The sequence below is a fragment of the Calidris pugnax genome, unplaced genomic scaffold, assembly GCF_001431845.1.
Source record: "Calidris pugnax isolate Ruff unplaced genomic scaffold, ASM143184v1 scaffold1, whole genome shotgun sequence".
In the NCBI taxonomy this organism is placed as follows: Eukaryota; Metazoa; Chordata; class Aves; order Charadriiformes; family Scolopacidae; genus Calidris; species Calidris pugnax.
Genome location: NW_015090800.1, coordinates 1,641,172 through 1,656,259, shown reverse-complemented (window position 1 = coordinate 1,656,259; position 15,088 = coordinate 1,641,172). Strand labels below are relative to the sequence as shown.

At 39.4% G+C, this 15,088-nt stretch overlaps 1 protein-coding gene across 1 annotated transcript in view; it reads left to right on the top strand.

Moving 5' to 3' along the window:
* Nucleotides 1-15,088, top strand: part of PIK3C2G (phosphatidylinositol-4-phosphate 3-kinase catalytic subunit type 2 gamma) — a 240,142-nt gene that overhangs the window by 29,087 nt on the left and 195,967 nt on the right. Inside the window, exons 6-7 of the mRNA XM_014937275.1 lie at nt 536-647; nt 7,920-8,022. Coding sequence (XP_014792761.1) covers nt 536-647; nt 7,920-8,022 — 215 coding nt within the window. The remainder of the gene's footprint in view (nt 1-535; nt 648-7,919; nt 8,023-15,088) is intronic.

Below are 15,088 nucleotides of genomic sequence, written 5' to 3'. Positions count from 1 at the left end.
ATATAATACATTACATATATAATATACGGATATAAATTGCATATGAGCATTTATTTGCTTCTTGGTTATGGCTAAGAAGATGTGCACAGCAGAAACAATAGCAAGTAAAATTCTGGAGTCTTCTTGTGGCAATAGTGGCAGCAGAGTCAAGTTTTGCATCAGACCATGCTTGCACATGGGAAATGTACCGAGAGATTAATCAGGTAAATGGAAAAAAAAAAAAAAAAATGAAGTTGCCATTTGTTTGTTCCTTGCTGCCTGGGGAAGTTGCTTAGCTCTTCATTCCAGCTATCTAACAAATTGCCAATATCTTCTAAATGAATGTAGATTCTGTGACTTGCTGTAGAGTATTTGAAGCAAAATTAAAAAAAAAGAAAAAAAAATCAGGTGTGCCTTGATCTTATTCCTCTTGATGGAGCTAGTCTGCAGCAGAAGTTAGGAATTACAAAGAAATTCTTATTTTCTTTGCTCAGGTGTCTCGCCCAGAATTCTCTTGCAAGCTACTATTAATTTTTCGTGCTATCTTTATTTACAGCTGGCTGTATCACTCATGACTTAATTGTAGAGATCCTCCGTTGCACAAATCAATACCTGGTCCAGGAGGAATGCCTTCTAAGTGTTTGCGGGTCTGATGAATTCTTACAAAAGTAAGTATCTCATTAACAGGTGGTATTGAGTATGTAATGTGTAATGTAAGATGTGCATTTAGTGTGCTCTGTTTACATGCCATGTAAACAGAACCACAGGGAGAGTATTTTGTTCCAAACACTTAATGTATAGTTTCTAGAACTCCTGGGAGACATGGTACTTATGTTTTACAGAAATGATGGTGTGCTCTAGTACAAGGATTCAGATCCTGGCTCCTTTGTATAAGCTCTGTGCAGCCTTGAATAATTTGTTTCACTCCATTGCCTTTCTGTTCTTTCTCACCCGTGATACGAGGATGCTGCTACTTCCAGTATCTCATAGGATCATTATAAGCATGAGGGGGTATGCATGTCCTCAAAAGGGAAAATCACCAAAGGGAAGAGAAACAGTATTACACAGCAGCATAGCAGGTGATTTTTCTTCATATCTGGTTGCAACAGTAGTAAAGCAAACGGAGTCAGCATTATGATGCTGACTGCAAGTTGAAGGAAAACACATTATACATACAAACAGGCCTTTCTGAATATATGTAGTCTACAAGTAAGGAAGTAAAATGCTCTGATTTGCATTCATTCAAGTAAACGTGGTGGTTGAAAGCACTGCTGGACTCAGCTGGTTGTTTATTGCCCTCTGGCAGCTTAAATTCAGCTGTGGGCATAAGTGAGCAGATTTAGTGTTGAAGCAGCTAAAGTGCAGGCTCTTGTCAGCGGTGCTGTAGGGACGGTGACTTTCAGCAGAAGGGGAGAAGTTGGCAGTTCTCTCCAGTAACATTTTTAAGCTGGCACTGCAGGAATCACAGCTCATCTGTTTGAGACGTAAAAAGTGTTAGATAAAATAGTATGTGTCTATAATTGAAAGGGAAATTTTTAGAAGCATTTGTAGTGTAGCGTAAAGATTACTGGAACTGGCTCAGAGCAAGTCAGCTTGATTAATGAAAGTAATGTAGTTGTGAGAGCAAGTGTCACACTGTGTAAATTAGCTTTGTTCTGTAGCCAGCTTGGACACTTCTACCCTTACACAGGTGCACAGGTGAAATGTTCAGATGTGTATGGTGAATTACGCTTTGCAACCAAAGATGGAGACTTCAGCATTTCTAAGCCCACTCTTCAAATCTTTATAAAGCAGGAGCTGGTACAGCAGAGCCTGTGTGAAGCATTACAGCACTCGAACCCCCGAGCAGAGAATCAGGTCATACATAGATCTGGCCTTACATAAGAAGGCCAGGATTTTTTATTTTTATTTTTGAGACTTTCCTCTCAATTCAAACTAATTGCTAAAGAAAATGGAAATAATGAGTCATTGTATTGAGGGTGAGCTCAGTGCATCTCAGCACGGCGTACAGTATGTTCTAAACAGTTTTATTTTCACTGTTGAGAAGAACGCATCAATAGTGGACTGTTTAAATTCCTGCACTTTGCAGAATCTCTGCACGTCTCATTAGCAGTGAAACAAGGTCAATAATGTTCTCAGCTTTTTTGCTTTGCTCCTCCACTGTCATGCAGAAAGCACTGAGCTGCACTTCTGGCCCCAGCAGCTTGTAATTCTATACAGTGCCGTACTTTCAGCTCCCTGTCTTCTGCCTCCTCATCAGAGTCCTGTATCTGGAATTTGAAACCCCAGACCATAATGATCCCTTGGGCACCTTAACACGGGCTGCGGAGTTGCCCCAGGGTGAAATTTTCCCTATGTTTGGGCTATCTTTTAGTGCAAATTGGTTTCCTCGTGACGTTGCTAACAGAGTGATTTGATGTACTTGTGTGGAGTTTTTTCCCCAGAAGAGTATTTGGAAATTGTTCAAGGATGAATTCCAGTAGAAGTTCCCCGAGTTATGAGACAGCAAAGGGAATAAATACTCTGCTGTGATTATTGTAATCCAGAAAAATTTAAAGTGAAGCCAAAACAGTGACATGATGAATTGTTCTCAGACCAGAGTGGTTTAGTGAACCAGACAACTTTGTGAAGACCTGTCAAAAGCTTTCATTTACTATTATATGGGACTGTATTAATGAGCACTTCATCCTGCCTCCTGCAGAAGCACCTGAAAGACTTGATGATTTCTGGAATCCATTTAGCTTTGAATGAGATGGGGAAAAAAATACGTGTGTGCTAACGACAATTACAGTCAGCACCGCAAGATTTTATCATCCATTATTCCCTTCCTATGGAGATATCCTTGAGCTCACATCGTATCTGACTCACAAGTAGAATATCAGGTTTCAAACATCCAAATTAAAAAAAAAAAAATAAGAAGGCTGCATATAGGCTGGAGGTCAGAGCGTAACTAGCAGAGCCATCTGTGAAATTCTGATTTGGAATCTCATTTTGTTTACTGATCAGAAATCCTGGCCTTGCCTCAACCTGCAGGCTTTCTTTTTCTTCCTACGCTTCCTTTTCTCTCGAGTTTTTCTTGCAGCGCCTGTAGAAGCTGTCAGGATTCATTGCCACCTTGTGCCTGCCCCCTCTGTCATTGTAAGGTGTATGTTAGTTACTTTCCCAGTTGATTTGCTGAAGTTCCTTTTTTAGATGTTCAGTGTAAGTGCATCTGGAGGCAGAACCCTGTCTGAAAGACAGAGACTCCTTGAAAGAAGAGGAGTAAACCCCATATTTGTGTCATCAATTTTTATCAGTGTTTGTAGAAGTTTCTGCTTTTCATATATATCCGTAGACTCTCCTTCTCTGGGTTTCCCAGCTGTGGGTGTGCTCTCCCCTCTGTTACACTTGTCCTGATCATGATCATCTTTTATTTCTTGGAGGGCCATCTGCTGTTTCTAAAAATTGTTTGCTTTATCATCCCATCACCCAAACCTTGTCTATCTACCTTTAAATCTTACTTTCACAGTTTTCCATCTTTCCTTAGATTTTGAATGGATGCCCCTAAAAATGATTTTATGATGACCTTCATGAAAGAAGTTATATAAAAATAAATTAAATTGTGGTTAAGCAGCTTGTGTCAAATAACTCCTAGCTTTCAATGCCAGCAGCAAACCAAAAACAATAGTCCTCATGTGATAGAAATTAATCAATCTGCCTTTTAGACATTTTTGTCTTTTGAACTACAGGCTACAAATACAGGGCATCCTGAAATGCCTAGTAAAACAAAGCACGTGAGTGTATATAAGAATAAGGGACATTCTTTTTTTATTTTCTCTTTTTTCTTTTTTTTTTAAATTAATTTTTTTATTGATCTGTCTGCTAGCAAGAGGTTGCAGTTATGCAGACCCAGCAAAGGAATGTAGTCCAAGAATATTTATAGGCTTTATTTCCAAAAGTGCCTTTTTGGGGTTTTTTTTTCGGAAGGCGTCAGACTTTTTAAAGGATATTTTTATATGTATTTTTAATTCCATCCACACTCTACCATAGTGTAATTTGCACTGTTACCTTACTGCTTTGCAGTTTAGCCAACATAGTGAGCAGGGGTATGAAATAAAAAACTCTAAATGCTTATCATTTCTGCTCGCATGCCTGTCTATGACCTTATTGATGACATTTTTTTGCCTTACTAATTCTATTCTCTGAGAATTGAGACCTAAATAAGAATTGGTTTTCACTCAAAGTGAAGTTTAAGCTATTAATTATACACTGGGCAGAGTTATATTCATGCAGATTGGGATCATAAGAAGCAAGCACCTTTTGGATGAATATGTTCTTTGTAAAAAATAAACTTCATTTTCTCTTGTCACTGCAGATTAAGTTTTTCATTCAGAAAGGCTGCTCAGCTGAGTCCTTTTCAAAAAAAAAAAAAAGTCTGATTGAACTGTATTAGGATTTGGAGCTTATAGCACATCAGAGAACCTTGCTGTGAGGAGGTAAAATCATCTAGTGGTGAGGGAGTCTTGAGAGATTGAGGGATTTTCCCTTTCTCTGCTTCTGATATATTGTGAGACCATGTGAGACCACGGGCAAGTCATGTCACTTTGCCCAGTTCATTAGCTTGGCTCTTAAAGACAAAGACTGCCTTTTGCTTTAGGTCTTTCTCATCAAAGCTGTATTCTCCATCTAACTCCAGCAAAAAATAGGTGGAAAACTGTTGAGTTAATAGTGTTGTAACATTTTCATTTGTGTTTCCTTTACAGAGCTCAGTGCACTGTAAAACAGTTACTAGTAATCATGTTATCCTCCAAAGGGAGCTGTATTATTTTTTTCTTAATAGTACAGGTATAGTAGCAGATCTGCATAGTGTGTTACAGCCTGGGGTATGGCTAAAAGGTACTCTGTGGCGAAGATGCACCTCCTTTTCTTGTAGTTCACTTTTCATCTAGACCAGGTTTCCACGTTATTAGATTGAGGTGTTAATCCGTTTTGTCTAGTCTCTTGTGTCACCATACCTGTCGAAGTTTTTTTTTTTCTCTTTGTATTTGTGCAAATAAAATCCACTCACGAAGTCAACTGTGTCGCCAGTGCTTCTGACTGCAGTGTCTCGGGCTGCATTGCTGTGTCAATGAAAGGTTTGATCATTTATAGTGTCTGCCTGACACGGCAGAGCTAACACAAACCGCTTGTAGATGCATGTCCCGGGTTGAAAGACACAGGACTAACTTTTCTTCTAATGCTGGGTAAAATTGCACTTTTAGCAGACTCTAGTGTCTGAATTTGTGAAAATATTTACTCTATAGCCAGCCAGGCTCTGAGGGATTCAAGTTGTAGTGTTTAGACTCTAGTGCCTGAATTTGTGAAAATATTAACTCTATAGCGACCCAGGCTCTGAGGGATTCAAGTTTTAGTGTTTTTTTCTAGCCTTGCCAGGCGCAGGGACAAGGAGGAGCAAGGCCTCGGCATTTGAACCAGGCTGGCCAACAGGGTTATTTCATACCATGAACGTCACATTCAATATAAATTAGAAAAGTTTGCTGTGTAGCTCTCTGTCCCTTGATGGCGGTGGGACCAGACAACTCCTTGCCCCGGTGCCGGAGCCCTGAGGCCTTCCCTTCCTCCTGAAGCCATTGCGCTGGCAGTGTCCGCCATTTGCTGTCCCTGCTGGGAGTGCACAGCTTCTACTGAGAGAATTGGCTGAGTGAATTCCTGTATATCTTATGTCAGTATAGGGATTAATACTGGTTCTTTAGTATTATTGTTAATTATTTAGTCTTAGTCTATTAAATCTATTTATAGTTCAACCCTTGTGTTTCTTTGTGTTCCCCGATCCCCCTTTCCGGATGGGGAGGCGTCATGAGGTGATAGAATAATTGTCTATATGACAATAGATTGTTACGGGTTCTCTCAAACCGTAACAATGTAGTTATAACCAAAAAATTTAACTTCTGTTGGTGTAGCTTGTTTTGCCTGGAAGCATGATGACATGGAATAATTATACTTGCAAAAGATAGCTTTCATGCATCTGCAGTCCAAAATTGTAACTACAGAGGAGGGTATAGCTATAGCAATTTACATGAGGAGAACACTACTCTGTATTGGTGTAGCTGTGCCAAATTCTGTCATTGGCTTGGCTTATTGTTGGCATTGCAATAGGAATCTGTTTACTGGAGAAATCGGGGGAAAAAGCGACTCGGGACTCACAGATGTGTTTCTTCATAATTTTCTTGTTACTACACATGTCCTAAGGTTGAAAGTAAGACAGAATGGAAAGAGCAGGAATAATGGTGGGGTAAAGGTGAAAAACAGGTGTGAGGCTGTTCTAAAGGATGTAAGGATTATGCGAGAGTTCATCATTAGAGTCATAAGGTAGACATGATTAGGTGAAATGGGGAGAGGGTGAAGTTTCAAGAAAGCCACGGGTAGGCACAACACAGGTGTGAGCTGAGGAGCAGCAGAAGGGAATCTATGCATTGGTACAGCCCCAGGAACCAGGAATCGGTTGCTTGGACTTTTGCTTGTAAAGGGATTTGAGAAGGGTTGAGGCATAGCAGTGATATGCTTTCCACCAGTACAGGTATTTCACTGTGATGGTGTTAACTTTTCTCACTTTTACATCTGTGCCATCAGAGAATCTTGCTTTAGGCATTTGTTATGTCAGATGGAAATGGGTTTGTCTTCTGTGAACTTTAATGTAGTTGTTTAAAAAAAGAAAATTTAAAAATCCTATATTACAGTCTCCATTAGAGGTCACAAAAGGTATGAGTATGTAATTTCCTTAACTACAGTGCAGTGTAGGTGCAGAACACTTACAAGATATATGAAATCCCTGTAATTGTGCTGAATGACCATTATGTACAGCACATTTATTTAAATTTAACCATTCGTTTGTGCTGCCATGTGAGATATGAGTCTCTCTCCTACATCACGCTTTCCATGATTTATACAATGGGCAAGTGGTTTTTTTTGAACTAAATCAAGTTTTATTCAGATATTCAATCAAAAACCATTTTTGGTAGAAAGAAAGGCAGTTTACAGCTGAATTCTGAGTTTTTCACGGGACTTGACAAGCCTGAAAAGAATCATCTCTCCTTCATGCCCAGGAAGTTCTGAGACAATTTACTATGCTGTAAATCTGTATAAATATGGAATGTCCCTTTTGGTGCTTCTGTGCCTGGAGTTTTGAAAAAAACAATATGAATCTAATTGAACATGTACTAGAGTTTTAACTGATGATGCATATTAACTTGTTTTAGTGATGAATTTGCCTTTGCAAAGATCAGTGCTGTTTGTCCTAGCTGTTAATCCCGAATGATTTTTTTAAAATGTAAAAAGTTGTTTGCCTTAATTATGAAATAACTTTTGCATTATTTCACCTCATTAAAACAAAAAGTGGAAGGGAAATACTGAAATTAGATTTGTTCCAAGTAATTTTAAGAGTGATAAACTAAGACTGTGTTATAACTTAGATGAAGTTGCTAAGAGTGATAAGCAGGCCACCTGTCTTAGTGTATGTGATCTTCAAACTTATAGTTAATATTTGATTTTCAAGGTGGGTACAAACACTACAAGACATTCTGCAGTGGTGCAGTCATAACAAAGATACTTTGTGTAAATTTCACTAATTTGGGTTTGAAGAACATGAATGAAGGATCTCAAGGTTTGGGATCACGCGCGGTTTGTTTAGGGTATTCTTTCTCGGTGTTACAGAACTTCATGGTCAAATATACAACTAAGCAGTTATTCTTAAATTATTTCACCAGAAAATATGCCAGAACCAAACCCTAACAGTTTTCATGGAAGTAGTTGCCAAGTAAAAAGGTTTTATACTATTCAATCTGCTTTACTTAGAATCTAGTCCTTTTAGGAGAAGGAGGGAGGAAAAAATGAAGGAAGTGGCAAGCAGAGATAACCATTCATTTGTGGTTTGGTGTTTGTTTTCTTTTCCCCTTAAACTGCAGTAATCATACTTTGGGCAGCCATGAAAGTCTTCGCAAGGCAACCACCTGCATTCAGCTTCGACTACACAACACTAGTAATTTGAAGCAAAGTTTGTCTCGAACGGTATGTTGGTTTTTTTTCCTCCCCTTTCTTCCAGCATCCCTGAAGAAATAAAATTCCACTTTCTTCCAGCATCCCTGAAGAAATAAAATTTCACCAATCCTTTTATGTAGCAACCTGCAGTAATAATCAAAAAGAGATTATTTGCTTTCCTGAGAATGCATCTATTATTGCTGAATTCCCATTGAAACGTACTGCTCCTGGACTTGTATCTAGTGAGTTACTGTAGGGAGCACACAACTGAAAGAAACCAAAGGCTACCTTTTTAGAAAGAAATAGTTTTGTCAGGATTTAATGCTATTTATTTCAGGTCGTCAGAGAATTCTTATTTTTTATCAGCCTTTCTAGGGCAAAACCACTCAAAGTACTGTGTAAAATGAATTAGATCTGGATTCTTGTCATTATTACTGAAAACCAGGGTAGACTGATAAAAGCCAGAATCACAGTTGGTGTGTTTATAGATGTGATGCACATTATAGATGTGCGTTTATAGATGTGTGATGCATACTTGTGTGTGTGTATGTGCTTGTATGTAGACATGTAAAAAGGACATGTTCTCCTTACAGAAAAGGTTATTCTATCATCATCTTAAATCCAGCGAGATTCCTGCTCAGATTGTGTGAGTTTAAGCAACCTTGCAGTGGATTACTGGGCTTTAATGACACCAACCTATGCTACTAAATGTGAGCTTTATTCCCAGTGGACCACCTTGAATTACTTCCAACCCAAAGTTTACAGTACAGTAGAAGCTTTGTTCTGGGCAGTGTTCACTGGCAGTGTGTTGACTCTGTTCACAGATAGTACCAATTAACTGCTTTGCATAAGTATGCTATCAGCCTGAGTCTGTCAATAAATGGGTCAGATGGCAGATTTCTAACCAGAAAGGGTAGGGCCTTTCTTTTAATTTATGTCCCACCATGTGAACCATCAAGGTCAGTACAATGTGTTACCTGGAGCATTAAAAAAGGACTATAATGAGGTGAAATATATGTATGTATTTAAATTTTAGCCAGTTTATAGATAAAACCAGAATATTTTAGTGCTGATATGTACAATCTTGGCTTAAATTATTGGTATTCATCACCGCAAATGTTATTCACTTAGTTATTTATTTTTTAAAAGCCATTGATTCTTCTTGGTATAGCATCATCCAAAAGAACAAATTAGGAAACACAGAGGCTTTCATCACCTGGTCACTTCTTCAAAAATTATTCAAATCAATTAATTGCAACTGCTTGCTCTCAGTCTAGAGGAAATAAGTTGATATTTGATATACCTTCAGAAGGGGGTGAGCAAGTGTCCCTCTCTTGCGTCCTTACTCACCCGCTCCCCATATCACAGCAGCCAAAAGAGTAAGTCCAGTGACCACTGAAATGAGTTTTGTCTTGCAAAAGTATCGGTGGTACCTTGTTATCATTTAACTACCAGTCGTTGAGATTGAGGTAGGAATCACCATGTGGTTTCTGTTGTCTGCATTAAACAGAGATTAGATGGTTCTTTCTATAGCATTACATCTGGGACAAGACATCCTGTGTTAGGAGATGGAAAACTTCGTTTTTCCATGTAGTGCAGCCAAAGAAGGGCTTGAGAAGAGTGGAGTGTTGGTGATTAGATATAATTATGGGCACAAGGGAGTATGTGCAATGGTGGAAAAACTACTTATCTTTTTTTGGGCCGGCATCTCTGTCTTTTAAATGTAATAATATATTATTGATCCTTCTAGGCAGTTACAGATTTCCAACATTTTCTGGGCTGACACGAATTAGAAGTTATACAAATGTGTTTTCCTACTTATATGCATATAGCATGTGGTGAAGGTATTCAACACCTTGCAAATTTTTCTCCACACGTTGAAATCCTGAGAATGACAGTGAATATGGAGAAAATCCAATACTTCTACTGTCAAGTGGTGACCCAGTATACACAGATTACAATAATGCTGAGTAATGACTGCTAGATTTGTTTTGACTACACGTCTGTCCTACTCTGCATTTTAATCTAGGTGGTCTCTAAGAGACAAACTCCACAAGTTGTAGTGGGTCAGAGCTGTTAAATTCCTAATGGCTAGGTGGTGTTTAAGAAGAAACACCCAGTGGAACAGCATAGAAGCAGAAACTTTTATCCAGATACCGTTTCCAGGGCGCGCTCTGTCTGTCCCAGAGACCCTTTTTTTTTCAGATTTGTCCCCACATACTGATTATCTGGAGAAGACATGAATTTTTGTAGTCGAGAGGCAGCAACTTACAGGTTTCTAACAAGAGCCTCACTTGCTTCTAGAAAGGAATTTTTGGAATAAAGCAGACGGCAAGTGGTATTTCCTGAAAGTTCAAAACTATTTTTATTTGCCTATATGCCAGTGTTAATGGTGTCAATATTTTGCCAGGCATAATGAGGTAAGCATTAACATTCTGAGCATAATCACAGATGAGAAAAGTCAGTGGTCCATCACAATAAGAAGGTGGTTTTTGTTTTTTCCCATTGTTTAAAATTTTGTGACACTTTAGACAAATTGTGTAGTACCTCAAATAGAATGGAGCCTTTTCTTATGTTTAAGTATCCCTTGAAATGGTGCTACTGTAAAATGCTTCATCATCTATTAATATGGTCAAAGTCTCCTTCAACTCTGTTGCAGTTTGACGTATCTAAATGAGGTTTGATATACTGCAGTGTACTGTGGGGGCCAGGAGCAGAGACCCAACCTCTCTTGACGTTCCACTTTTTGGAAATGGTTACAATTACAAGGTGGAATGATTACAAACAAACAAAAATAGTCTTTCAGGCAGGTAACTGCCAAGCCTGGAAAACAAATTAGCAGTGTTCAGGCCATTAGGAAACATTTATTGTCTCAAAGATTCCGTGAAACTATAATTAATAACCTACAATAGAGTTTAATGAGGAAGGGTGACTTTTTTCAGATATCTGCAAGTAAATTATTGATTGCCCCTCTATGGTAACTGACGTGGCCTTGAAAGCTTCAGGTCATGAAGTTACTTTGGGTTACTAATAACAGCAAAGAACGTGAGCAGCTCTTCAGCTGGCATAAGCACAGACCCAGAGTATTCCTCCAGCTCCAGGGCATGCTTGTGGCATGACACTCGTATGGGAAGGAGAGATTCTGCTGGCAGGCAGGAGCACCAGCAAGTCTATCTGGACCAGTCAGGACCAGAGGAGACACAGACTGGGGTGTGTTGAAAGCTGTGGAGTTTCCTTTCACTCTGGACCTGGTTCTGTGGGTCTCTTTGGGTCTACTGAAACCCACTCCAGATCTGAGGTAGTCCCTACTGAGCTCACAGTCAATTTTGTTGTTGCTGTTCTGTGGAACGTGTGGCTTTGGTCGTAAAATTTATTTGAAAGTCACAGACTTACAGGCAGTTTATGGAAAATAATTTTCCCTCCCTCAGAATTCGTATAAAAAGATGTGAAAATAGTGGGCTTTTTGGAGGGGGGAAAAAAGAAAAAAGGCACAAACTTTGGGGCTTTTAAGTTTCTTCAGCTATCTCAGACAGTTATGCACATATGCAGCTGCTGTTTATTTTTGTGAGTTCATCTGCACTGAGTCAGGAGAATTTGACCTGTGATCTATAGGATCCTTCTACATTTTTAACTTTGGAATATGTTATTTTATAGAAATTTCCACTAAGGTTGCAGTTTAACTAGTGTCACAGGAACATATTCATATCTTGACAGCTCTTCTATATAGTAATCACCCTGATGGATTCAGGTGCTAAATAATTCACATACACCCACCTTTTGCCCTAGTCCATCAGATCCCCTTAAGCTTCTGGGTTCCTATCAATCATAGGTACCTAATTTCAATCTGAGCTTCAAGGCTCCCTCCTGCAATCTGTGTCACATTGTTTCCAAATTCATCCCTCCCTGTCCTCTACTCCTGTCAGCGTATGAGATCAAGGAGGAAGTTTGTCACTTATCAGTCTTGTTCTGTTGCTCAAGCCTTGTCCCTGTGATGGCTCAGTTCGAATGGGCTCTGCTATTTGTAAGGTCTCCAGAGGTGTCAGTGTGACATCTAAGCATGCAATGCTCAAGCCTTGTCCCTGTGATGGCTCAGTTCGAATGGGCTCTGCTATTTGTAAGGTCTCCAGAGGTGTCAGTGTGACATCTAAGCATGTGGTGACATTATGAAAACATGCAGAACATGTACACTACTCATCTTTAGGTTAACATGACTTTAAAAGTAATTTTAAAAAGGGAGATATGATCTGCTGAGAGTCAAGATGGATGTGATTGACTATTGCTCTGTCTAGAAGCAGCAAAATCAGATCATGATATTATAGCAGGCAACTGCAGAGTGTTTGGTGTTACTTCCTTTCTGGAATGCATGCTTCTGATTATGGTAGCATTACAAAATACTTTCAAGGCTTGAGATGTTATGCCAGTCCTGTAGCATGCATTGAAGTGGCATGATGGCTATCAGAGGTCAGGTGCTCCAAGCCTCAGAGTGTGGTACAGCCAGAAGACACGAGCTGTGAGCAAAATCAGCAATTATTAGGAGAGAGCCATATGTAACACAATTAGTGCTGCACTCGCAAATTTTCATCCATAAGCTATTTTTGTATGTCTTGTAACTGTTTTTTTCTGGAATGCATGCTTCTGATTATGGTAGCATTACAAAATACTTTCAAGGCTTGAGATGTTATGCCAGTCCTGTAGCATGCATTGAAGTGGCATGATGGCTATCAGAGGTCAGGTGCTCCAAGCCTCAGAGTGTGGTACAGCCAGAAGACACGAGCTGTGAGCAAAATCAGCAATTATTAGGAGAGAGCCATATGTAACACAATTAGTGCTGCACTCGCAAATTTTCATCCATAAGCTATTTTTGTATGTCTTGTAACTGTTTTTGTAGGAGCAATTCAGTGGGGTTCAGAGAGGAATTCTGAAATCTGCTGAGAAGAGACCATCTACTCTCAAATGCATCCCCTAACCCTCAAATACTTACTCTGTCTCCTCTATAATAGCATTTAACACTCCCATGTCAATACACTGAGATAAGGAACACAGGTGTTTGTATAAGATCAAAGGCCCAGACAACGTAACCATCTACTCTCAAATGCATCCCCTAACCCCCAAATACCTACTCTGTGTTCTCCTATATAATAGCATTTAACCCTCTCATGTCAATACACTGAGATAAGGAACACAGGTGTTTGTAGAAGATCAAAGGCCCAGACAGTGTGGAGCTTAGTGCTTAGGTCTAAGACACACACATTCAAGGCTTAAGAACATTTTTCTTACCTCCCCCCCTTCCATTTCATTCATCTAATTCATCTTCTGCTCATTGCCACTATGTGATAAAAGAGATAGTAGCGCTCCAGATGGGAATTCTTTACAGAACATCTGCAATGTATCTGGCTCAGCAACATCCTGCTCCACAAATGGCACTATTGCTAAATCTCTACATAGCGATCTAAAGCAGAATTAGTGTGAATTAATCCACATGTCAATTAACATATTTAAATTGAATCCAACCATAGCAGAGACGGAAGTTGCTCAAGAATGTTAGCTTTAGACCGCTACTGTACTTCAATTAACTAGCAAAAATTGCTAGTGTGATCACCTTATTCTGAACAACCTTTCAATATTTGAATTAACTACCATTCAAAATATTAGGAGAGGGCTTTTTTAGCCAAGCAAGTAAAAGACTGGTATTTTTGTCTTTAGAAAATACAAATTTCTTTCAAATTCTGTTTGAGGAAGGGGGGTGGGGATAATCCTGAATCATATTTCATCACTTTGGCTTATGCTGTTCTCATTTTTTTTGAAATTATGTTTATTGTATGAAAGTTAAAACGGTAAAAGACGAGCAGAAGATTTGTTTTGCTTACTGAAATGTTTTGCTTAAAGTTAAACCATTTTGTCTTCCCTTCACAAAGAACCTGAAAGTTTCATTGGTGTAGTCCAGCCTAAAATGGAGTCACCTTTCAGATTCTTCTTATATCTTTGGCCAGATATAATTTCTGGCCTCTGCTTCACCTTTGAGACCACAAACATTTCAGAGCAGTACACATGTAAATAAACAGGCTGCAGCCCAAGCTGTGTCCATCCCAGCCATCATTTGCATTTCTAAAGATGCTAAGAAAAGTAGTAAGAGTAGTAAGAGTGTGGCAACTCTCCCAGTCATTATGGAAATGGAAGCTCATCACCACTAAATGCCTATGTGCTGTGCTGCTCTCCTGCTTCTGTTTTCTTATTTAATTCTTCTCTTTCATCCCCGTGCCCCTCCCAGGGCTATACCTGTTCATAAGTATCATTCTTTTTGTAATCCTTGACCAGTGAATCTGGGGTCATGCTTGTCACAAACCTTTCAGTAGCTTTTCCCTATGAATTCTAGGGATATGAGCTCAACCAGGAGTCAGAAAAAAGGCAGAATTTTCAGACATGGTGGTGCTTACAAGCTGGCAGTAGATGCCTCACATGGGCTGAGCTACCTCCATGGCGTGGGAGGAGTCAAGTCATCAAAGGCAACAAATCCATGGGGCTGGAGAGAGGGCTATATCTGAACAGGAACAGGTTTCGCCAGTGGCATGTGTCAAATAAAGCAAAATCACAGAATTGTTTAGGCTGGAAGGACCCTCATGGGACTATTTAGTCCAGTCCCCCTGCTTAAGCAGAGTCAGCTGTAGCAGGTTGCTCAAGACCATGTCTAGTCAAGTTTTGAAAATCTCAGATACTCAAACCTACTCCACAAACTTTTAGAGCAACCTCTTTCTGTGTTTGACAACCTCCACAGAATTTTTTTTTCTTGTGTTGAGGAGGGGTTTCATGTGCTTTAATTTCTGCTCTTTTTCCTCTTGTCCGGTCAATGATCGCTACTAAGAAGAGTCGGACTTCCTTGTCTTTGTTATTTCCCATCAGATATTTGCACACATGGAGTGTATATTGCTATTGCAAAAGGGCACCTTCTGCTGTCTGTAACAAGAAAGCAGAGACAGGGTTTACTGAGGCCTGGCTATAGTCTTAATCTTATATGTAGATCTAGAAGGAACTACTGTGACAGTCTGGTTTGGCCTCCTATTTAGTACAACCCAGTGTAACGTGAGAGAGATTCACCAAA